This window comes from Chelonia mydas, chromosome 2 (genome assembly GCF_015237465.2).
Source record: "Chelonia mydas isolate rCheMyd1 chromosome 2, rCheMyd1.pri.v2, whole genome shotgun sequence".
NCBI classification, from domain to species: domain Eukaryota; kingdom Metazoa; phylum Chordata; order Testudines; family Cheloniidae; genus Chelonia; species Chelonia mydas.
Window position 1 is genome coordinate 73,780,419 of NC_057850.1, and position 26,496 is coordinate 73,806,914.

The window sequence follows — 26,496 nt, forward strand, 5'->3', positions numbered from 1 at the left end:
TTCGGTACAGACATCCTTGGCGCCAATCCTCCTGGCGCCACAACAATTCCCAGTACCACAACAATTATCCTGGTACCACAACAGTTACCGCCGATGCCATCTTCAGTACTGGGATCTCTTGGAATGCAGCAGTTTCTCTGACATAAGAACTTAGTAGTTTCTGCAGCACCGAAATCACCTCTTCTCAGTACTGATATAGCATCAGCACATTCAGCACTGTTACACATGCCAACAAACATATCTGCCTCTCCTTTTTTTAGCGAGGAAGAGGACAATGAGGAGGAAGATGTTTATTCTTCACACCACTCTTCACCGATCTAGGGAATCATCAGACTAGATCTGCAGAAAGAGCCAGGACACTGTTCCAGGGTTGGCACCCAGAGGTGGTATGGACATCCATGGATGCCACCACCATTACCATTCCTACCACAGTGGCCATATTGGGATGGAATATAGGCAACATTATTCCAAGCCTCCCAGCACCTCAAGGGAAAGACAGAGACGTTCCCCATCAGTGTCAGAGATGGGACCCCGTGAGTCCCCGAGGAGACTTTTTGAGGAAATAGAGGAGGCTGTAGATCAGGAAGCCACACCTGCAACTAACACCTCCTCCTCTCCAGACAAGACTATCATGCCTCCACCACCTACAACAGGAGACCATTTTAAACAATCTTAGGAGCTGTTTAAATGAATCGCAGACACTCTCCAAATCTCTCTGGAAGAAGTTGCTGAGTCCCATCACAAGTTGTTGGACATATTACACACACCAGCCTCCTCCAAAATTGCCTTTCCCATAAATGAGCCACTCATGGATCCTGCCAACACCATCTGGCAGACTCCCACAGTAATCCCCCCTACTTGTAAAAGGGCTGATAAGAAGTATTACATCCCATCAAAGGGTCTAGAATTTCTATTTTCACACCCCCAGCCAAACTCATTGGTGATAAAGATAGTCAATGAACAGGGCAGGCAACACCGTTCGAGGACCACCCAGTATGATAAAGAATGGAAAAGATTGGATCTTTTTGGTGACAAGGCCTATTTGTCAGTGACATTGCAGTTCAGGATAGCCAACTATGAAGCTTTGATGGCGAAATACAATCACACAAATTACTCCGAACTTTCTGAATTTAGTGACTTCATCCCTGAAGAGAAAAGGGAGCAATTTAGGTCAGTCATGTCCTGGCAAGAACAGCTCTGCAGGCATCCTTAGACTCAGCAGACATGGCGGTACAAGATCCATCACAACTGCTGTAGTGATGTGACAAGCCTCCTGTCTCCACTTGTCTGGATTCCCAAAGGAGATGCAATCCACTGTAGAGGATCTCTCCTTGGAAGATCCAAAATTATTTGCAGGTAAGACTGAGTCCCTACATACAATGAAAGACTCTAGAGCGACATTTCAGTCTTTAGAGATGTACACACCTGAACAAAAACAAGGCAGATAATATCCATCACAATGCTCAAGACCAGCAACTTACATACAGTCACAGAGGCAGTATGATACCCAGAGATGGAGGCAAAGACCCACAGGACGTAGGCCACTCCCATCTCAACCTTCTACATCACCACAACGTGGATCAAAACATCAAATTTGAGGGTTTGGTCGAAGTCCTGAGAGACCTCGTCCAATTCCAGTTGCTGAAATCACTTTCTAACGCCATCCCTTTACAGACCATTTGACACCATTCTACCCAGCATGGTGAATTATTGCTTTGGAGAAATGGGTGCTGGAAATTGTCACTGCCGGTTATTCCATCCAGTTCACCTCCATTCTACCCTCTCTCCCTGTCCTTCTTCAGGGACCCCTCTCATGAGCACCTTCTGAGACAGGAAGTAGACCATCTCCTACAATTAGGTGCAGTATAACCAGTATCGGTACAACACAGAGGGAAAGGCTTTTATTCTCATTATTTCTTAACCCAGAAAAAGACCAGGTTTGGAGGCCCATTCTTGACTTGAGAAACCTAAACAGATTAGTCAAAACACAATGGTTCAGGATGGTTACTTTAGCAACAATAATCCCAGCACTGGGATGAGGGGACTGTTTTTTGGTCCTAGACCTGCCAGATGCATACTTTCATGTCGCCGTACATCCATCACAGAAGAGGTTTCTCCGATTTGTTTTGGGACAAAATCACTATCAGTACAAGGTATACTGCCCTTTGGCCTCTCCACGGCCCCCTAAGTCTTTTCCAAAGTTCTAGCAGTGGCCGTGGCCCCCCTCCACAAACAAAGGGTCATGATATACCCATATTTAGATGACTGTCTACTCAAGACCCCCACTCGTGAAGAAGCTATCAGAGACACTCAAAAGCTAATGTCACTCTTTTTGCAAAACTTGGTCTCCAAAGAACATTCAAAAGTCAATGGTGACACCAGTAAAAGAACTAGAATTCATTTGGGCTCACCTAAACTCACTGGAGGCGAAAGCTTCACTTCTGCCACACAGATTTGCCATGCTAGTGAATCTGATCAACGCTAAGGTGAACAGTCCACAAACATCTGCCAGGATTTGCCTCCAACTATTAGGCTACATGGCAGCAACCACCTATGTCATGAAACATGCCAGACTATGCATGCGTTGCCTACAAGAGTGATTGAGGACAGTGTAGATCCCATACAAACAGAGTCTTAGCAAGCCTCTCATACGGTAGAACCAATGAGTTATGAACACCTCGGGGTTGGAGGTTGTTCATAACTCTGAAATGTTCATAACTGAACAAAACGTTATGATTGTTCTTTCAAAAGTTTACAATTGAACATTGACTTAATACAGCTTTGAAATTTTGCTATGCAGAAGAAAAATGCTGCTTTTAGCCATCTTAATTTAAATAAACAAGTACAGAAAGTTTCCTTACCTTGTCAAATCCTTTTTTATAAACTTTCCCTTTATTTTTAGTAGTTTACATTTAACACAATACTGTACTGTATTTTCCTTTTTTTTTTGGTCTCTGCTGCTGCCTGATTGTGTACTTCCAGTTCCAAATGAGGTGTGTGGTTGGCCATTCAGTTTGTAACTCTGAGGTTCTACTGTACCACGAAAGATCAGGGACTTGCTACAGTGGTGGACCCATTCACACAACATGTGTACAGGGGTCCCATTTCTACAGATTCCCTCTGCAATGATAATCACAATGGATGCCTCCTTAGTGGCTGGGGCCCTCATCTAAACAACCTCCCAGTACAGGGCAGAAGGGGTCTCCTCCGGAATCAGCACTGCACATAAGCGTACTAGACCATTATCAGAAACAAAACCATACAGATCCTGATGGACAACTTTGCTTGCATGTTCTGTATAAACAAACGGGGAAAAGCGAGGTCACTTCCTCAGCACCGAGACATTAAGTCTGTGGAACTGGTGCATCCATCACAATATCAGCCTCCTATCTACTGGGATGTCAGAACACCACAGTGGACATGTTAAGCAGAAAATTCTCCCGCGATCACAAGTGGGAAATAAATACCTTGGTGATCTAGGACATATTCCGACAATGGGGATTCTCCACCATAGACCTATTTGCCACGAGTCAGAACAGTGAATGTCCAACAGTTTGCTCCAGAGCGGGGTTGGGGCCAGGATCCATGGTCAACGCCTTCCTCGTCAGATGAGATGCACCTCTCCTTTACACTTTCCCTACCATCCTATTGTTGTCCAGGGTCATACAAAAGATCAACACTAACCGATTCAGGGTCATCTTGATAGCCCCCAGATGGCCCAGAGAAACTTCATTCCCATACCAGCAGCAGTGGCATGTCCACCACATCTTCTCCCACTTCTTCCACATCTCCTGCCACAAGATGCATGCCAAATCTTGCACCCAGACCTGGAGATACTCCGCCCGAGAGCATGGTTCCTCCATGGTTCCAAGGTGAGGATATGACCTGCTCAGAAGAGGTGAAGGATATCTTGCTAAACAGCAGGCGGTCGACTACACGCTCAACCTACTTCCACAAATGGAAGAGACACGGTGCCAGAACAAACAAATCAGGCCACCGCTTCTGCTCTATCACTAGTCCTGGACTGTATACTTCAACTAAAAAAATCGGGTCTTTTACTGAGCTCACTCAGAGTACACCTTGCAGCTATCACAACCTTCCACCATAAAGTGGATGGGTTTTCAGTCTTTACCCATTCATTTACAAAACAATTCTTATGAGGTGTCCGGAGCCTCTGTCCTGAACTCAGAATCCCAATGCATCCATGGGAACTTAAATTAATTCTTCGTTCTCTTACCAGACTTTTGTTCGAAACCTTGGCTGCATGTTTACTATTACACTTCCAATGAAAGTAGCCTTCCTTGTTGCCACCACATCCACAAGACGCGCAGAACTTGGGGTCCTCATGGCATACCCCCCATATATGATCTTTTTCAAGAACAAAGTCACTGTAAGACCACATCATAAATTTCTACCTAGAATACCCTCTTTGTTCCACCTCAAGCCACCCATCCATCTTCCCACATTCTTCCCTAAACCCCATAAGAACAGGCAAGAAGTGGCACTCCATACCCGAGATAGAGGACACTAGCCGTTTATCTCGAATGGACTAAACCATTTAGGAAGGCACCAAAACTATTTCTCTCGAATATAGAGAGATCTAAAGGAGAAGCTATATCTAAGCAGAGACTTTGCAAATGGATTTCAGAGTGCATTCATCTCTGCTACTGCCAACATGAACTGTAAACCCCCCCCGCCCCCCCCCCCCAGGTTAGAACACATTCTACAAGGTGACTCTCCACATTGATAGCCTTCCTTAATAATGTGCCTGTGGCAGAGTGGACTAGGTCGAGAGGCCCCCTGCTGGAGGCCTCGTGGCCCTGATTCACCCTGCCTCACACTAGTGCAGAGAGAAGTCCTCCAGACAGCGTAGAGTGGTTACAGAGGAGCAGCAAATCAGAGGGGCTGATGGAGCAGCCAGTCTGGGGCCAGAAGGGCCCTATATAAGACAAACAGCAGAGCAGAGAAATTCAGTTGCTGTATGGAGTTCAAGGAGTGAAGACTGGGTGACTGGCTGGCTGAAAGAGCAGCAGTACATCAGACAGCTCACTGTGGAGAGCTCACTGCAGACACGACTGAAGCCCAGGGAAGGCTGCTGAAGACTCGGTGCCTGGTTGGTGGGAAGAGCAGCAGGACCAGCGGAAGGTCAGTGCGGGCAGGCTGAAGCCCAGGGGGACTGAGCACAGAACCTGGCCAGGCCAGTGATGGTACCAAGATGGGCCCCACCAGTCTGGTTGAAGACTGAGCCCAGGGAGGCCTGCTGAAACACCACCAGCTGTGGGTACTGAGATGGGCCCCGTCTGGGTGGTTCAAGAAGGCAGTGCTTCTGGGAGAAGCCTTAGAGCTATGGCCCCATACCAGATAAGAACTTGGACTGTATACCCCTGTAGCAGGGTGGTAACCCCGCTCCTGCCAGAAGGGGATAAAGCAGCCCCGGAGAGGGCTGCAGCGAGGAAAGCTGGGCTAATTGGAAAAGCTGTAGCCCGTGCAATCAGGGCCCAGCTGACCCTTATAAGAGGGCGGTGGGCTAGAAGGACTCAGACTCTCTCTCTGGCTCTAGAGAGGGAAGGACCTGGCTGCCTGGGAAGCTGAGAAGGGTACCTAGGGTGGAGCAGTGCTGGGGAAGAGCAGAGGGAGCTAGGAGCGCCAGCCTAGCAAAACCCCAGGCTGCAGGCCGAGTTAGGGGCCCACAAAGGGTACTGGGGCTGCAGAGGGGCAGCCCCGAGATAGGCAATGGCAGCAGGTCCAAACCCCACCTTGCCAATGATGAGTGGCCTTTACAGACTGCAGTCAGCCCCAGTGAGCGGGGGCTAGATGGTGACTGGCAGTAGCCACTGAGGCGAGGTGGGGATAGGGGGTTGGGGGTTCTCCTGAGTGGAGAGACCCAGATTGTGGGTTGCTGCGGTGGGCAGAACCCCTGGGTAAAGGGCACTGGGGGCCGGGAGGGACACGGGGGCAAGCAGCAGGTGAGACATCAGCCGGCAGAGGGCGCTCCAAGGCTGGAAAGAACTAATTCCCTGGACAACTAGCAGGAGGTGCCACGCCAGTGAGACGTCGCCCCGCCACAACCCTGGAAGCGGGGAACAGTGTATGCAGCTCGGCCGGAGTGCTGAGTTGCTGAAGACCCTCCAAGAGAACCATCAGCCAGGGAGGAGGGGGGTGCTCGCGAGAGGCAAGTGCCACCCTGATATAAGAACTAAAACCAAAAACAGGCTCACACCCAACCAACCAAAGAGGGCCGCATATGAGAGGCAGGTGCCGCCCCAAAAAAAGATTGTGATTTAGGTATATCAGCCAGAGAAAAGGAGATGATCGCGAGAGGTGTGTGCTAACTCTGTTACAGTGCCTATTACAGACATATATAGAGCAGCCACTTGGGCATCAGACCACACATTCATTCAGCACTATGCAATCAAGCAAGACTCGACATCAGACACTTTATTAGGACTCATGGTCCTATCATCAATCTCAGATCCAACTCCAAAGCCCCTTCTTTCCACTGAGGGACACACCTCTACAGTCACCTGAAGTGGAGCACCCACAGGCACATCACTCGAAGAAGAAGAGAAGGTTACTCACCATGTGCAGTAACTAAGGTTCTTCAAGATGGGTGTCCCAGTGGGTGCTCCACTGCCCACCGTCCTCCCCTCTACTTCAGAGTTCTCGCAAGATGCAGTAGAGAAAAGAAAAGGAGTACTTGTGGCACCTTAGAGACTAACCAGTTTAAGTCAGGAGAACTTAAACACTGAAGTGTTAGGTGAACAGGAGTGGCAAACAAGTTTCAGACGGAGTGAGAGAGGATTTTTTTCTAGGTATAGTTCTACTCTCAGTACTGTGATTGCCAGTTATGGAACAGTGGTTGTGACTTGCAGTAGACGTGTCATGTTTTCCTGCTGGAAACCAGAAGGAATTTCCTCTGTATTAAATGTAACTGGTGGCTTTGCTGGAAGAAAAGATTTTAGTCTGGAAGGGCAAGTACATTCACTACGGAGCATCAGAGAGGCTGAGGAGTTGTTAGACAATCTGATTTAGGAAACATCACTCCCACAGATTCAAGAAAGAAAGGAACTGGCCACCAAGGAACCTGAGAGAGTGGCAACTAGAGAGGAGTCTTGGCAGTTGTAATCACCAGAGGCAAGAGGACTAGGTGGTAGTCTACATTGTTGGAGATAAAAGAGGATGGGAAGACTGTGACCATCAAACAGGAGAGAACCTAGAGGAATTCCATACAGCTAGAAGTATCCAATCATTATCATGTTCTCAGCATGGAAACTGCAGAAAATATCTCTGAAGTTCCAGCTTGTCTAATTGAAGAGAAAGCTGTCTGGAACATACCTGTGGGTGGCTACTCAGCCCAACATGTAAGATAATCAAGCATGCCCACAAAGAGATCTGCAGCTGTCCAAGGAAGACAGATGGTTCTTGCTTTTGATTTTATATTAAAAAGAAAGACTATTCTCTAAGGAGCAGGTAGACAATAGGATAATGTGGTTATCTTCCTGGAGCCAAGAATGAGACATCATTCTAAGATTGGAGAGGCTTTTCATGTTGATGGGCAAGAATACATTGGTGACGGTGCATATTGGCACTAATGACTTCAGGGAGCTTGAAAGGATGTTGAAGGAGAAAAATGTTCATATAATCTTCTCAGCGATTTTTCCTGAACTGTGAGCAAAGGAAGACAAAAAACAGAAGTTTCTGGAACTGAACCACTGGCTAGGTACTGTGGTTCTTTGAGATGTGCTGTCCACACATATTCCATGGCCTGCCCTCCTTCCCTGTTACTGTGGTATCTTATAACATCTGGATTCTGTATTGATGAAGGAACTGAGTGTGGTTGGGCTTGGTCCACCCCTTTATGCCCTTGCTACAGGTCATGAGTACATTCAGCACATACGTGTCTCCAACAGTCACTATTGGTCCAGATATTCTGATCTCAAATTTGTGGGGCGCATGATCACCAAGAGTGGAATATGAATGGACAACACATGAAGAACCACACTTACTGTAAGGTAAATTACTGTTTCTTGTTTTTAGCTCTAGTAAAGTCTGTATTTATGGAACCTATTATTGAGAGTGTCAGTCTTGCCTCTAATTGTACTAGGGGTATGGTCACTTCTGGGCTGAGTCAGAAGTTTGTAGATTTAAACATGCAGAGCCACAGTATGTTCCTCTATAGGGAATATACAGTATCTTTCTTAGATGATAAAAGTTTGACATTTTGGTTCAGCTGATGCTGCCTTTGGTTGCTCAGTGGAAGGTTCCTCATTAATCCCACTTTTCTGTTAAGAGACAGTTAAAAAGTTTTAAGTTATACCAATATAGACCATATTTCATTAGTCAAAGGAAAATAAAATTTTTACATATCCATCCTATTTCTTTGATTTGATTGGTTCTGGTCTGCGCCAGTGGGTCTGATTTAGTCTAACTAATAGTATTTAAGGTTCACTTTAACTAAACTTGTTCCTTGTTAATGTTTTTTCTTGTACACTGTCACCCAAGTATTGCTGAAGGAGGGAAAGCCACAGGGAACTGGATCCATCAGCTGTATGACTGCTTTGTGTCAATGGATTGGTGCTAAGTAGCCTGTGTGCGGCCCAAGATCTGGTCCATTATCATGAGGAAGCTGAATTAAGATTGTGTGCTCAGCCTTAACTTTGGCATTTGCTGACTTGAGTACTTTATTATGCAACTTTCTTTTAATGTAGTTTTTTGCTTATCTATATTATAGGGGTAGATTGTATTGCTTTCTGGATATCTGTTGTATAAATATATGACTTCCTGAAATCAATAGACTATCAGGGCATATTTTGCAGCAAAATGGAAGTATGCATTTGAAAGATGTACCTGGTATATTCAGCATCAACTAAGTGGTTAATAAAATATTGACTTTAGTTTGTAAGTAAGATTTTAAATGTTTTACTTATTCAACAGTGATTTTTTTCTTTTAATTTTCTAGTTTTGCAAGCACGCATCTCTTTTAAGATAATTTCAAGGTTTTGTTTTATTTTAACAGTTCAAGAAAAAAAATAGCATATCAGTCAGAACTGCAGATTATATGCAAAAACACCCGTAAGACTGAAGAGCAAATAAGAAAAGTGAATAAAGAGCTATATAATATTGAAATGGCTTATGGTGAAGGAAAAATAAAACTGGAGGAATTAGAAGAAAAAATCATTCAAGAAAAAATCCGGTACAAGGTTGTATATGACATTATTTTATTTAAATGCATTTTTTTAAATGTGGAAAAATTGGATAGAAGAGAATGCTATTTGTAACAGATTCCTGATTTAATTAATTTCTTCAGATGTGGCCGTGTTATAGGCAGAGTTGGCAGCAATTCCTGTAGTAAAGTTTGATTAACACTTTTCATTCAAGACCATTTTTTCAGTTGCTTATAACTTTTCAGACTTTAACTTTATGGGCTGCAATGTTCCATGCCAGGCGGCTGCCTGAGTCTGGAGTTTTTTGCAAAGTTTCAGCAAGGGTGGTACATCTGTTACCAGGAATGAGGTTAGGGAAAAATTCCATTGTTTTGCCAATGTTAAAATCATACAGCAATTTCATTGAGAAATTCTAGAACCTCCATCCTTTGGAATAGAGATTTGACATTTTCAAGGAGGTTGCTCTGGCCTTTTGCTGTTCCTGTGAAAATCTACCCACATTTGGCTGAATTACAAGCCACTGAAAATTGCCATTTGCACATTTTTTGGAGGCTGACAGTAAAAGTCTCCAAGCTTGCTCCACGCAGAGCTCAGTGCGAATAACAAGGGGCATGTTCCACTCCTGCAGAACTCACTCTGCACTCTAGCATGGGGCAGTATAGAGTGCTCCAGCTCTGGAGCACCCATGGAGAAAAATTATCATGTGCTCAGCACCCACCGGCAACCAAGCTCCCCCCGCAACTCCTCTCCTCCACTGGCGGCCCACTGATCACTCCTCCCCCTCTCCCAGTGCCTCCCGAGTCCCACCCACCACTCACAGCCATTTTGCAGTGTGCAGGTTGGCTCTGGGAGGGAGGGGGAAGAGCGGAACGAGGTGTGCTCGGGAGAGGGGGCGGGAAGAGGTGGGGTGGGGGGGGTCGAGCACCCCCTCGGGTAGAGGGGAAGTCGGTGCCTATGTGGGGCAGAGTGGAGGCTGCTGTGGCACCAGGCACAGAACTGAGAGCAGTGAAACTCTTATGTTTTCAGTGCTCTGCTGGCACCTAGGCAGCATAAAGGACATTGATGTAGCCTGACTGGAATGCAGACAGATGAGTAGCAAAATGGGAGGGAGAGACAAATACAGACTGTCACAAGATTACAAAGCTAGGTGTGGGGATAGGAACAGAAGGGGAACAGGACAGGATGCTGGGTGGGGAAGGGACAGAAACAGAAGTGGGAAAGGTGTAATAGGGAAAGAACATGGTGGAGAGAGACAGATGGATACAAGGGCAGAAAACGTCAGGCTGGAGGGGACAGGAGCAGAAGGGTCTAACTACTAGAACACACTTCTGTCCAGAACTCAGAGCAGAATTCAGGATTCCTGAGTTTCAACAGTTATGTTGCCAGCATATATTATTGAAACATGCTGGAAAGGTTGTCTCTCATCCCCCTTTTAGTGATTGGTCCACAGAGAGGATACCACAGGTCCATACCTATGTCTACACCCTTCCTCAAGGTGATCTTCACAAACAGGGTTTCAAGTACTATCTTTCTGCCAATGACTCCCAAATCTATGTCTCCACTTCTGAATTGTCCTCCCTCTATTCAACCCTGTATTTCAGTGTGACTGTGTAACCATCTCCTCCTGGATATTTTACCGTTCATTAAAATTTAACATAGTTACAGCTGAATTCCTCAGTTTTCATCTCATCTATTTCTAACGCCCCCCCTTTTTCTGTCACTATTGACATTGCTATCCTTGTCACACAGGCACACAACTAGGTTTCATTTTGACTCATCATTCTTGCCATACATATGCAAACTGTTCCAAATCTTGCTGCTGCTTCTTCCATAATATTTTTAAGATCCTCTCTTTTTTCTATGACGTAGCTAAAACTTTTACTCTTGTTCTTTTTGTTGTTTTTATATGTACATACTAGATATTAAATGTATTGCCAGACAGTGCTCAGAAACAGATAATGTCCTTTCTCAACTGCAGTGACTGAAGTAACCATTAAGGATAAGTTCTTCATGTATTATTATAGCTACTCACCTGTGACTAGTGTAAGATGCAATTAGTACTTCTCCCGCCTAATCTTTTTTTTTCAGTTTATCATGTACAGAGGTATCATTATATTTCCTGAATTAGGACAATATCCACTTTCTTAAGAAATGAGAGAAGATTCTTACATTTTATGGAATGAATAATGTCCTTAATAGTGCATGTACAGAATATTAAAGAATGCAGAAGCGCTGAGTTGTGAGGATGTACTTTGCTTAATGTTTTGTTCTGAAGAAATTTGTGACTAAATAGTCTTTTCTGCATTTAATGTAACTTCCTAGGATATCCTCTGCCAATAAATTATTGGTATTCCGGCTGTTGTCAGATGAGTAATTAAATGAAACTTCCAAATTTAACAATATTCTTAAACAAATTAAAACCATATACGATATCTTGCTGAGGAAAAAGTAAGTAGACTGATAGTTAAATTGCCACAAGTAAATAGAGAACAAAGGTGCAGTTATTTAAAATTATCACAAAGCAAATATTCTCAACTATACAATAATACTCTTATTCCCAGCTGATTTAAAACGATAAAATAACAGATAGCACTCTCCCTCCCCCCAGTACTCTTCTATTTCTAGGAAAGCTGATAAAGCTCTATAAAACTTGCTTATTGTATTTAACATTAAATGTAATCTTTGCAAAATCTGAATTATGTCATTTGAACCTTGTGAAATGGTTGTCATTAATTAGTAAGGGAAGGTGTGCCCTTGACAAAGAGTTGGAACTTGAATTTATCTCTGTTTAAAAGTCTTAAGCACTTATCCTGCAAAGACTCATCAATATGCTTTTCTTTGTTCACTGTCAGTTGAACTCAGAGAAATCATAGTGCATAATGTTAAACAAGTGTGTAAATCTTTTGCAGGGTCAGTGCCTTAGTAAGTTAGAAGATTCAGTAGTTTGGAATATGAGGACCCCGAGAAACGAAAATGATATTGAGTGTGTTCAGGGTTCCCTTTATATAAAAAGGATATAAATGGTATTGCGGATAGGTCCCTTAAGTTAGTACATACCCTGGCCTGTATAATATACCTGGCCTGTAGTATATAAAATTATATTTCCAGTTACCAGACCATTGTATGCCATTATAACTGCATGCTATGGGATGCCATGAACTCCATTTTAGGCTCCTTACCAGAGAAGGAAAAAGGAGCTTCCTGAAATGCTGTTCATGAAGGGTTGAAAACTAGTAAAGTGCTCACTGAGAGCAATATGTGATATCTTGGAGGCTAGCCTTTGAGCTTTGGCCATGGTATAGCCTTAAGAAGATATTTATGAGTAAGGTCCTTTGACCTCACTCCTGAGTCACAAAATAACATCAAAGACCTTCCTTTCAAAGGCGTTAGCTTTTACTGCCAAGACTGATGATACTTTGGAAAAGATTAAAACCACTAAGTTTATTACTCAATCCTTAGGGCTCACTCAGTCCATGTCCTCTTCAGGAAGGAGAAAGTCATATCCAGCATTTTACCTTAAAGGCAGAAGGGCTTCTCTGAAGAAAGATACTTCCTGAGAGACAGTGCCAGAGAGTCTTCCTTAATTAAGCCAGATTCCGGTGAAAGATCTCAATTAAGAAGCAGAATTCCACACCATTAGTTTGCTTGGTATATGGCATCACTCCAAGTAGCAGTTTTGAAAGGACAGTTGAGAACTGCACACTGTTGACACTATCCTTTGTACCTTGTCTCTCCTCTTATAGTGCCTGATGCAGAGCTACCTGTGATTGTTGGGTATTAGACACCATCCATGACAGTTATTCCATCCAATTTTTTACCAGCCCACCTCACTTTCCTTCCTCTCCTCCCTCCCTCTTCAGGGACCAATCTCATTAGAAAGTCCTATTTGAGGAAATCAATTCTCTCCTACAATAGATAGCCAAAAAGGAGGTTTCACAAGAACACTGGAGAAAGAACACTATTTTAGCTATTTCCTGATCCCCAAGAACAGGGGTGGGCAAACTTTTTGGCCCAAGGGCCACATCTGGGTATGGAAATTGTATGGTGGGCCATAATTGCTCACGAAATTGGGGCTGAGGTGCGGGAGGGAGGGCTCTGGCTCGGAGTGTGAGCTCTGGGGTGGGGCCAGAAATGAGGCGTTTAGGGTGCAGGAGATGGCTCTGGGCTGGGGTAGGGAGGGTGGGGTGCAGGAGGGGGGTGAGGACTCCACCTGGGGCTGTGGGCTCTGGGGTGAGGCTGGTGATGAGGGGTTTGGGGTGTAGGAGGGTGCTCTGGGCTGGGACCAAGGGGTTCAGACGGTGGGAGGGGCATCAGGGCTGGGGCATGGGATTGGGGCACGGGGGTGGGGTGAGGGCTCCGGCTGGGGGTGCAGGCTCTGGGGTGGGGCTGGGGATGAGGGGTTTGGGGTGCAGGAGGGTGCTCCGGGTTGGGACTGAGGGGTTTGAAGGGCGGGATGGGTCTCGGGGCAGGGGATTGGGGCAGGGGTAGTGGTGAAGGCTCTGGGCGGCACTTACCTCAAGCGACTCCCAGAAGCAGCAGCATGTCCTCCCTCCAGCTGCTATGCGGAGGTGTGGCCAAGCGGCTTTGCTGCACGCTGCCCCATCCACAGACACCACCCCTGCCACTCCCATTGGCTGCAGTTCCTTAGCGTGGGGTGCTTAGGGTTGGGGCAGTGTACGGAGTGGAGCCCCCTGGCTGCCCCTACGTGAAGGAGCCAGAGGAGGGACATGCTGCTGTTTCCGGGAGCAGCCCCCACCCTTGCTCCCCGGCTGGAGAGGGCATGCCAAAACATGTTACAAAGTATCTGAGGGAGCACACGTAGGGACAGTTAGCTTTTAATGGAGAAGCAATTAAGATAGAGCCAGCACGTCTAAGAAGCAGGCATCAGAATGGAAGGTGTGAAGGGCAATTAGTTAACTGGAAGCTGTTAAAGGAGATTGTTAAGGGTGTCAGGTAATTGAAGATACGTGACTGGTCTCAGGGATCTCGAAGGGTGGTGACTAAAATCTTTTTCTTCTTTTGTCTGTAACTTCTCTGTAACTTGTTCTCCAGCAAGCTGTATAAATTAAGAGACACAAGCCCCACTCGGGGGGCTCACTTCTAAATGTATTAGCAGAGCAGCTTTGCTAATAAAACAGAGTGGTCTGATAAATTGTGAGTCTGATTCAAACTTTGACAGTGTGGAGACAAAACATTACCAGTTTTAAGTCCTTCCATTCAGCTTGTCCACAGCACCTTACAGTCTTGGTGATAGCTGTAAGTCTCAGACTCCAGGGCATATTCTTTTACCTGTACCTGGATGACTGGCTCATTCAGGCTAGGGTGACCATATTTCCCAAAGAGAAAAGGGGACACCTGCAGCCACTTGTCCAAGCCTCCCCCCCCACCCCGCTGTTGCCAGTTGCTTGACCCCTGCGGGGGCCCACATGCTGGAATGCTGCCCCCCGCCCCAGTCCTGCCTCCCCCCTTCAGGGGGCTGGCATCTTCCCCGCCCGCTACACACCGCATCCCACTTTTTTGACAAAAGTGGGTATTTGTCCTGTTTTGCTCTTGCCAGCTGATCAAGTCAGCAAGAGCAAATGGGACAAATGCCTCCATTTGGAGAAAAGGTCAGGACAGGGCTTAAAAAAGGGATTGTCACGGCCAAAACGGGACATATGGTCACCCTAATTCAGGCCAGTTCTCTGGATCATCCGTTTTCTGTGATTCACTTCATGTGCAACCTCCTACAGTCTCTGGCACTGCTAATTAACTGGGAGAAATCTTCTGTAAGATCTATATTATAGAATCATAGGACGGAAGGAACCTCGAGAGGTCATCTAGTCCAGTCCCCTGCACTCATGGCAGGACTAAGTATTATCTAGAGCATTCCTGACAGGTGTTTGTCTAACCTGCTCATCATTGGAGATTCCACAACTTCCCTAGGCAATTTATTCCCCTACTTAACCAGCTTGACAGGAATTTTTTCCTAATGTCCAACCTAAACCTCCCTTGCTGCAATTTAAAACCATTGCTTCTTGTCCTATCCTCAGAGGTTAAGAAGAACAATTTTCTTCCTCCTCCTTGTAACAATATTTTACGTACTTGAAAACTGTTATCATGTCCCCTCTCAGTCTTCTCTTTTCCAGACTAAACAAACCCAATTTTTTCAACCTTCCCTCATAGGTCATGTTTTCTAGACCCTAAATCATTTTTGTTGCTCTTCTCTGGATTTTCTCCGATGTGTGCACATCTTTCCTGAAATGTGGCACCCAGAACTGGACACAATACTTCAGTTGAGGCCTAATCAGTGCGGAGTAGCGTGGAAGAATTACTTCTTGTGTCTTGCTTACAACACTCCTGCTAATACATCCCAGAATGATGTTTGCTTTTTTTGCAACAGTGTTACACTGTTGACTCATATTTAGCTTGTGGTGCACTATGACCCTCCAGATTCCTTTCCACAATACTCCTTCCTAGGCAGTCATTTCCCATTTTGTATGTGTGCAACTGATTGTTCCTTCCTAAGTGGAATACTTTGCATCTGTCCTTATTGCATTATATCCTATTTACTTCAGACCATTTCTCCAGTTTGTCCAGATCATTTTGAATTATAATCCTGTCCTCCAAAGCACTTGCAACCCCTCCCAGCTTGGTATCGTCTGCAAACTTTATAAGTGTACGCTCTATGCTATTATCTAAATCACTGATGAAGATATTGAATGGAACCAGACCCAAAACTAAGTGTGGTGTGCCTTCAAGGCCTTCCACCTTCTTTGCAATAGGGTAGGTGCTCACAGAGAATACTGCAACTATGTTCTACATCAACAAGCAAGGTGGAATACGCTTCCAGATCTTAGTAATGGAAGCAAGAAAACTGGCTCTGGTGCATTCCTTATCACATCCACCCAGTAGTCACATACCTAGCAGGGGAGGCGAATGTACAAGCAGATTGACTCAGCAGAACGTTTCAGGTTCAACAGAAAGGTCCCTGAAATAAACCATAACCGTGGCACTTTTTCACAAGTGTGACCAACCACTAATTGACCTTTTTGCCTTCAGACAGTATACAAAGTGTCACTTGTATTATGCAAGGGGAATCCTCCATTGGGTGGATCTGCTGGGTTTTGTCTGTTCTGTGTTGGGGAACCAGAATAAAGCCATCTTTATGGGCTAGAGAATTAGATCCCTTTGTCCATATGCTTATTGTGTCTTAAGTAACATTTAATGCATTAGATTGTTGGGCTAGCATATTTTAAAAAATAAAGTTATTGCATTATATAATCTTTGAAGTACATAGCACCATTGAATTCCTGATTATTAATAGCCATACTCTGTTGGTCTTGTTTTTACATTGGATTGTCATGGACCCTGACTCTCAAAAAGTAATAGTTTGGTGAAAGAGACTCTACCAGTGAATTAAGACTTTGTAGCTGTGTCTGTCTATTTACACACACATAAAATGATTTCTTCTTACATATTTTTGATAGTCGTGCAATTTTTGTATAGTTAGAAATACAATCAAGTAATGAATATAATATTTTAAATTCTGTATGCAGAATATTAAAAAAGTTGAGAACTATATTTTAGTTCTGTGTTTTGCCATTATTATTAACAAATATAAGGAAAGATGTGCATATTAATCTCTTGTAAAAGGAAATGAGCAAGATATGTATGCATTTATTACTCATATTTATCAACCTCAAATGCAAGTTCTCACACATCCATAAATTTACCAGAAATGATTGTTATATACTTGTCCTATTGAAACTTCATTTACAACATTATTGTCAAGATAAAGCAATTACAGGTAATTTACTAAAAAATTATATCAGTTAATAGCATTTTCTCTTTAAAAATGTATCTTAACATAAAAAATAATACATTAAAAACACTAATGCATGATGCAGAGTTAAGTTTTTGTGTTGTGATGAAATATGTATTATTTATACTTGATAACTTAAAAAAAGGTTTTAAAAATTACGTCAAAAATAGGTTGCAAAGACAAGTCCTTGAAAATTAGGAAATACCAATTTTTTAGTTACCCAGGCAATCTTAATTTTTGCTGCTGTGTGTGTGCAGTCTGCATGTTGAATAATGCGGGATCCTGTGTGGGGGGAAAAAAAAGAGAGTATGAAATCACACAATTGAAGATTGTATGTTACTACATGTGCATAAGGGAACAGAAGTAAGATTGCATAAGCAATTATAAATCTGGCATTTCCTAATTTTCAAGTGCTTGTCTTTGCAACTGAAAGAACTTTCTTTTAATGTATTTTTATATGTAATTTTCTAAAAATTTTTTAAAGGAAAATGGTGAAAACAAATTCTGTTGTGTCCACCTGCAGCGACTCTCCCTTGATACATCTTCAGCAAAGTTTAAACACTGAACCTCCAGTGCCATAGCACAGACTCTGTCCACTTGAACTACAGGAGTAACTACGTTATTTGGTAGTAGGAGAGATCTGTTCTCTCAAAAGTGGAGATGGGCCACTGACGCTATGTGCTGTGTCTACTGAGCTGTTGGGCGACGCCCATCTGGCTCTCTTTCTTACCCTTGGGAGGTGGGGGAGTTTCTGCCCCATGTGGCTCCTTGATCCCCCTCAGTTCCTTCTGACCACCCTGGAGTCTGAGCTCTGTGTGATTGTAGTCTCACAACCTCGTATTTTGACTTAGCCTAGTTTATTGTATAGTGTTAGTTAGCAGTTAGATAGTATTAGTTGATAGTTAGTGTTCCCCAGTGATGCCCCCACCAGGATTTAAACACTGTGTTTTGTGTAACCGGGCGATCCCCAATAGTGATCCCCCACACATGGTGCTTGCTTTGTCTCAGTGAGGCCCACCTTAAAGAGTGCTGTTTGATTTGTAAGTCATTTAAAAAGTGGATTCAAGTGGCATGGCACCTTCACCTCAAACAACACCTGCTTGAACAGGCCAGATGGCCTGATCCAGTCCCGAGGCCCTCCTTAGGCTGAAGATCACCCTCGGGCACTGCTGCCTCTCATTCCCGGGTAGGTGCCTTGCCGAAGAGACGGAGGAGCTATTCTCCTTCATTGGTACTGAGGAAGAGGTCTGATAAGACCAGTCAGGACCGCTCCAGGTCACGGGTGACTCCTCTGCCTCCCCTAGGAAAAGTGTGGAATGGTGTGGCTACCTCTGACCCTTCCCCGGTACTGAGTGGGAATGGCAGAAACCCTTTACCATTGACTCTGGTTTTGGTCTTTGGATGTCTGTTGTGTCCAGTACTGACAAGGAAGATGCCAGTACCAACTGTGTCCGTGTTGTTGGCATACCAGGCAACAGCAGGCCTACTCTGCCTTTTGGTCCCAGCCTCACTGTAGGTCCAGGACTTTCCCAGGGCTGCACCACATATGACCCCTGTGATGGAGCGAGCCTCTGAACTGCTGGGTCTGTTGGCACTGCATTCAGATGCTCCCCTTCCCGGGGTGGAGATGGAGCTGGTATCAAAATTGGTGTGGAGGATTTTGGCACCAGGGTCCTCTTTGGCTGTGATGGGTTTGCTCTACTCACTTCTGGATGGCACCCCTCCTGGAGGTTCTGGGGATTGGCTCAGTCAGGCTGATGCCCCTTCTAGCAGTTACATACATCAGTTTGTCTTCCACTAACACACTCTCCCTCCTCCCTTCTCCCAGGCAGTGCCTGCAGACTTCTCCCTGCCGCCCCCTCTGCTTCCAATTTCCTGTCCTTTGTAGAAGCCCCACCTGTCCTTCACAGGTGAGCTTCTCTCCAATTAGTTGCCTCCATCCTAAAGCTCCTCTGTTTGCAGCCTAGTTAGTTGATTGGGCCCATCTGGCCTAATTCTACTCTTGCACCCCATCACATTGGAACATCCCATCAGGTCGGCACAGCCACATTCAAATTCTGAAAGTGTTCTTACCAACTTTCATGTCAGTGAATTCAGGCACTCCAGTACCACTGTTTCCACCAGGACTGATGCTGCCCGTGGTGTGGAGTGCAACAGCAGCGCCCGCAGCATTCCTTTATGCAACTTTTCCCCCCTGAAACAACGGGACTACCCTATAAAGCGGGTTAGATCCTACAAGAGGAAGCAATTGGGCTCATAGGTGATCCTGTTCACCATCTTGCACCACCTTCAGATGCGGCTTAGGATGATTTACTATCCTGCCCTGCATTTTCTGGACAGGTTGGTTTGCCTCCCTCCACCAGTTCTACATTTCTTATACTGGTGGGAATCCCCATGCAATGTATGCCTTCTCTGAGCAAGTCAGTGGTTACCAGCGCTTTCCTTCTGGGTTGGAGGGCACATCTGGATTCGTTGAGGGTGCAGAGCCTGTGGTTGAAACAGGAAGCCTCACTCCATATCAGTGTGTTGGAACTTTGGACCATCCATAATGCAAGTTGTGCCTTCTCAGACTGCATCCGTATCAGATACGCAGTGGTTCACATACTCACTGACAATACCACTGTGATGTACTATGTGAACAAGCAAGGAGGGGCACATTCCAGGTTACTCTGCCTGTAGGCAATCAACCCATGGCAATTTTGCATCGAAGAAGACATCACTCTAGTAGCAGTCTATTTGCTGGGGATGCAAAATTGTCTTGCAGACCATCTCAGTAGGGTTTTCTCTTGGACCCATGAATGGTCCCTGAAGAAGAGCTTCTCTGGATCGGTCTATGCAATGTGAGCCATCTCTACATTCAACCTGTTTGTGATGAGGGAAAACAGGAAATGTCAACTATTCTGCCCTCAAGGGAGCCTCAGTCCAGGCTCCCTCCCTGATGTCTTCCACTGCTGCTGACAGACAGCTCCTCTGTATGCCGTCCCCCCGCCATTCCGATCATTCCAGAGGTCATCTTCAAGCTCAAGGTGGATTGAGCCAAGGTCATCCTCATTGCTCCAGTGTGGCCAAGACAGTGCTCAATAGTAGGAAGTTCTCCACTAGGATGGCATACTTAGCGAAGTGGAAGCGATTCTCAGTTTGGTCCTTGACCCATGTGACCCAACCGACAGTGGCTTCCATCCAGGACACCTTGGAGTACCTGTTACATCTTCAGAAATTGGGCCTTGCATTCAGTTCGCTGAGAGTGCATTTGGCAGAGATATCAGCATTCCATCCCCTCATTCAAAGGAAATCGTTTTTTTTCCAGTGCCATGGTGACAAGATTTCCAAAGGGGACTGTCCACTTACATCCTCTAATCCAAGAACTGGTTCCTTTTGTGAGACCTAAACACAAGCGGCTCTAATAGGCCCTCCATTCAAGCCCCTTGTGTCCTGTCTGCTGCCCCTCCTTTCTCAGAAAATCATGTTCCCGATAGCCATCACTTTGGCCCCGAACGATATGTGAGTTGCAGGCCCTCATAGATGAGCTGCCCTACGCTCAGTTCTCCAAGGATAAGGTAACACTGCGACCATACCAAAAAATTTTATCCCAGGGGTTCTCTCCGTTTCATCTGAATCAGGCAGTGTATTTACCTGTGTTTTTCCCTAAGGCTCACTCTTCCCCAGAAGAACAGCACCTTCTTACTGTGGATGTCAAGCAATGTCTAGCTTTTTATCTAGGCAGGACTAAACTGTTTTGTGTTTTGCCTTGCTGGTTCGTGTCATATGTGGACTGCATGAAGGGGCAAGCGGTCTCTGCACAGACCATCTCTAGATGGATAACATCCTGAGTCAAGGCTGCATATGAGGTGCCTTCAGCTGCACCTCCTCAGTGCATATGGACTCTCTTCATGAGAGCACAAGCAACATCAATAGCATTCCTCGATGACATTTCCATACTGGTCATCTGCAGGGCAGCCACATGGTCGTCCATACACATGTTTACAGACCACTATGCTATTAGTGCATCCAGAGTGGATGCAGGCCTCGGAAGGATGGTCCTGCGATCCTTATTTCAGTAGACTCCAAGCCCTGCCTCCACAGTGGGATACTGCTTGTGAGTCACTAAGTGGAATACTCATCTGAATCTACTCGAAGAAGAAACAGTGACTTACTGTAACTGTGGTTCTTTGAGATGTGATACAGACATATATTCCATGACACACCCTCCTTCCCCTCTGTATCGGAGTCTCCTCTCATTGGCTTTCGGTCCGCAGGAACTGAAGGAGGGTCAGGGTGGCACTGTCTCATGTAGCCAGGGAAGGGGCCACAGCCACAAGGCCTGAGTACCATCCCTCTATGGGTACTGCTAGGCAAAATTTTCTGGCTCCAGTGCTCTGGGTGTGCACACACCTAAGTGGAATACATGTCTGCATCACATCTTGAAGAACCACAGTTGCAGTAAGTAACAGTTTCTTTCTGTCCCAGTGAAGTGTTATATATTCCAGTTTGTTCAGTGTCCTGTATAATAAGTATGCTAGCGGTCTCAGTCCATATCCTGGTGTCCAACTGTTTGTGTCACCAAACTATTATCGTGGTTGCCACAAATTGATAATCTTAACAAAGATGCTGAATCAACCCAAGGATGGAATTACACTTTCATTGTCCAGAACAGGGTTGATTGAGGTTGTGTGCCTTCCATAAGTACAGTGTGAGCAATAGCAAGTAAAGAACTTGATAAGTAAGGAATTTCAGTCTCTAGTACACTTTTCACAAGCACTAAATTAACTTGAAAGTGTAAGTTACAGAAAGAAAACAAAAGCCTATATTTTGGTTAAACTACCTGAGATTTTAATTATATCAAGTTATGTTAATCTGCTTTATGTTACAAATCCTAAACTAAAGATATACAGTGCATAAATCCCAATCTTGGGATATAGGCCCCTATTGTAGTGGAAGAGCAGATGAGGAGCCTCAAACGAGAGAGTGCTGAAACAAAGTTCAGATTTGCATATGATTTGTAAACAAGGTAACTTCTGTGGAAAACAATGGAATGCAGGGAAGGCACTGATATATAAAATTACTCATTTGCCATTCATGATCCCTATAGGTAACATATGTTATACCAATAAAATAAAAACCAGCAGGATCTTATTAAAGGGGAAAAGGCAAAATACCACATCTATTGTGAATACAGAAAGAATCATAGTAAGCAGTTAGTTATAGCTATAACATTCCATTCAATCTCATATTTATTCATGCATTCATTCATACACACACAAACACACACAGGTTCTGCAAGGTTGTTACCATAGTTACCAGCCTTAGAGTTGCTCATGCCAAGCCACTGGCCGGGTGGCCTGGACATGAGGAGGGAGCAGGGCCTTGTCAGATGCACATCTGATGCTCCTGGAAGTTGGTTTGCAGACCAACCAGACCCCAAAGTTCTCACTTTCTATAGTCCATTTTTATAGGAATTTCTTCCTATGCCAGTCTATGGGAATTGCTTCATCAAACTGTTGCTGAATCAATCAGCAGATGGCACATTCCTGACGGCTCCGTGCTGCTAGATGTTATCTTGTTCTTTGGTTCTCCCATTCTTGAGGCTGTTGGGTGGATTCCAGTCTGCCCTCTGGGGGTCCTCTGGTTATTTCCACTTGATGCCTTCTTCAGCCGATGGACACTGGATTCTTAGGCTGGCACCTCCCTGATCATTCAGTTATTATCCACACCAAGCATCCATCCACATACATCCTCTATCTCTATTTTGATCACAATTGTTAACACAACAAAAGGGCGGGGAGTCTCTGGGTGCTATTACAGAGTATTGCTTTGAGTCTCTGTCTGTGTGAATTACTTTGAGAACAGACTCTGTCTTAGAATGTACTAACGCAATTAGCAGCTGGCAAGTTTCACACATAGAGGGAGAGAAACAGTACCAAAAACCAAGAGACCTCTTAATTAGTAATACCCTGGAATTTAAACTATGGGGAATCAAACTCATTTGTGATTTTAATACAGAACTTCTTTAATCAAACACATATAGGTATTGAGTATATTTAATGATTGCTATTTATAAAAGGTAATTGAACTTACACCTTAGAAAATTCTGTTGCCTTTCTTGTACTTTCTGCTTCATTCGTTTACTTCCTGTGCCTGAATTCATATCGTCATAATGCCAAAATAGTAATTTCCTTTCTCTTTATTCATTATTCATTTTATTATACAGTAGCTAGGACACAGTTTGAAAGCTGTTTGTCTTTATAATAATGTCAGTATTATATCGTCATTGCAATTGTTATTTAATTTGCTTTTGTTATACATTATATTGTGGTTGTTAATTTTTTAAATTTTTTTGTTTTAAGAATTTGGAAGAGAACATAAAAAAATTAATTCGAGAAGAAAGAGGAACATGGCAACTGACTCAGGTAAACAAGACATTAACTTATTTATTTCATGTATAAACTCCTTTTACATATATTTTTGTTTTAACATTGTAAATTTTTCTGTAATAAAACACTTTTTTTTAGCCAACCTGGATTGCAGACAAATAGTTCTCTCCCTATCTGTTGACATATGCTCTTTGGAAAACTGGCAGTATCTGATTATGGATAAACAGTTGGAATTAAAATAATGATATCTAATTTTGGAAACTACTGTGAATTTCTGACTCTTTTTTTAAAGGCATGGTTATCTTTGTCATAAACCTAATAGGTATTGGTTTGCTTTGCAATAATGATTTTCTTCCTTTTTAGCTTGCTTGTCTAAACCAAAGAGCAGTGGCTTTAGTGATAAAAGTTCCCCATCAGTAAAGAATTGGACTCCTGACATGAATTTCCAATATTTGAATTACCCATTCTCTAGATGTCTTCACTAGGACTAGGAACAGCTTAAATACTTTAATTGCTTCATCTCCTTTAATGTAATACTTTGTTTACAATGTGGTAGCCATGTTGGCCCCAGGATGTGAAAGAGATAAGGAAGGTGATGTAATATCTATTATTGGACCAGCTTCTGTTGATGAGCTTGGCAAGGTTGTGGGATTGTTTGAAGGCCAGAAGAGGGGGGTTGAGAAAAATTTCTTTCAGGATGTCAAATATGTTTGATGATACCCCATATGGGTTCCAGTTTGGGGTGGTAAGTGACAACTAGAGATGTGCTGTCAGTGATTTTTTTTGCTGTGTTGAAGCAGCTTTTCTTGCGGTATTTGGGTGACCCTTTCCATGATGCAATCTAGTTGTCTGGTGGAATGTCCTTGTATAGTGACAGCTGTTTTAAGTATGTCTAGGAATCTATGCCTGACTATCGTTTAAGTGCAAATTCTGTGCTAACATATTTTTTGTGTGTCTGGGATGGTTGCTGGATCTGTGGATGTAAGTGTGGTCATCCGAGGGTTTCTTTCATACAGTAATTTGTAGGATTCCACTGCTGAAGCTAATCGTGATGTCCAGGAAGTTGATGTTGGTGTGGCAGTCTTCTAGAGAGAGTTTGATGGAGGAGTGATGGTTGTTGAAGTTGTGGTGGAAATCTATGAGGGAGTTTAAGTTGTCTGTCCAGAGGATAAAAATACCCTTGATGTATCTCAGGTATAATGTTGGTCTCATGGTGCAGTAGTCCAGTAATTTTTCCTTGAGGTGGCCCATGAAGAGGTTGGCTATCCTAGTACTCATGGTTGTTACCATGCTATGGACAAAGGGTTTATTGTTAAATGTGAAATCGTTGTGGTTGAGGATGAAATGGATGCATCTGGCATTGTGTTTTGAGTGGATTTCTGAGCATTTTACATTATCTTGTAGGTGTTTGAGGCAGCCAGCGATGCCATCATGGTGAAGGATGTTGGTGTATAGGGAAGTGACAACCATGATGACAAGGATGGTGTCATGGGGGAGGTTGTTAAAGTTGCAGAGTTTCTGGAAGAAGTTCGTAGTGTCTTGGAAGAAGCTGGCCCTTTGTGTGGTGAGTAGTTTGAGCATGGTTTCTGTGGGTCTTGATATTCCTTCAATAAGATTGCATCTGCCTGGGTTCCCTTGTTTATGTGTCTTGGGAAGCATGTAGAAGGTCCCTAGGATGGGGTTTGGGGGGTGAGTTTGTAGAGGGTGTTTTTTTTTCTAGTTGTTTGAGGAAGGATTTGATGGTATTTTAAAATTCCTGTGTGAATTGTGGTGTGTGGTGGTTTTTTTAGTTCTTTGTAGTAGGTGGTGTCAGAGAGTGGTCTGTTGGCTTTGTTGACATAGTTATAACAATTAAAGACTACGATAGTGCCCACATTTTCTGCTGGTTTGATCACTATCTAGTGGTTGGATTTCAGGGTCTGTATTGCTGTCCTCTTAGTGGTAGAGATTGTGGTGGATATAATGTTCATGGAGCATTTTACAGTTGATTTTTTCCTGAAGCAGTCAATGTAATGATCCAGTCTATGGTTTCGTCCTCTGCACAATGTCCAGTCAGATAATACTTTTTTCTTATGGCTGTCCATGGGGAGGTAATAGTTGTGGGTGGTGTTTTCTTTTCTGTGAGGTGGAATTGATGGAGGAATTCTTCTAGTTTTCTACATGATCGTATGTTACCAGGTTCTGTGGAGGGGCAGAATTTCAGTCCCTTGGAGAGTACAGATGCTTCATTTTTGGTTAAGAGTAGTCTTGATAGGTTAATGATTTTGGGGTATCACGTAGTATTCATGTGCTGGGTCATGGTGTGTTGGTTTCTCCAAGAGATGGTGTTCTGTTGGTTGTGCAGTTACTGTAGTTGGTTTCACTTTTTGTGTGTGTTGGATGGTTGGCATCCGGTATTTTAGATAGTTGTTTTGGGTTTGCTGCATGAACTCCAGGTAGGCTTCCTGATATTTTTTCTTCCAGTGTATGGGAACATGTGATGACTTCTTGTTGGAGGTGGTCTCTTCTGAACATATATGGTGCAGGAGGTGGTTCCTCAGTTTTTCTGGAGTCCTTTTCCAGAGCTGCTCTGCATATTTGGAGTCGTAAGTAGTGGCCAGAGAGGTATAGAGGTGCCCCAATAACAACTACATGGGTGAAATAGACAATCACTACGATTGTCTGGTTTGAATGAACTCACACAGGGAAAAATGATGAAAGGCAAAAACACCATATCACCCATTTGCAAACACTTTTCACAAGGTGATCATTCTATATCTGATCTTTCAACACTCAACCTCAAAGGAAACCTGCACAACACTTTCAAAAAGCGAGCTTGGGAACTTAAATTCATAATGCTGCTAGACACCAAAAATCAGCGTGACTGAACAGAGACGCTGGTTTCATGCCTCACTACAACAATTTGTAACACACACCTGCATGCTAACCCACTTCAAACCCCTTTTTCAGAATAATCTAACCTTTATTGCCCCCTCCATTTCAGGTGGCTTCCTACAACAGGCATTGCCACTTATGCTTAGCAATCTGTCTCAATGTGTATTTAGCTCAGACACTGATTTCTTTCTCCAGACCTGAAGAAGAGATCTTTGTAGTTCAAAAACTTGTACCTTTTACTCACTAAAGTTGGTCCAATAACAGTTATTACATTACCTGCCTT

The 26,496-nt window shown here is 44.0% G+C and overlaps 1 protein-coding gene across 2 annotated transcripts in view; it reads left to right on the top strand.

Annotated features, from left to right (window-relative positions):
- CCDC178 (coiled-coil domain containing 178) overlaps positions 1 to 26,496 on the top strand; it is a 347,460-nt gene that overhangs the window by 86,691 nt on the left and 234,273 nt on the right. For both annotated transcript variants that reach the window (XM_037892683.2, XM_043539673.1), the window contains 2 exons: positions 9,017 to 9,200; positions 23,313 to 23,375. In XM_037892683.2, coding sequence (XP_037748611.2) covers positions 9,017 to 9,200; positions 23,313 to 23,375 — 247 coding nt within the window. The remainder of the gene's footprint in view (positions 1 to 9,016; positions 9,201 to 23,312; positions 23,376 to 26,496) is intronic.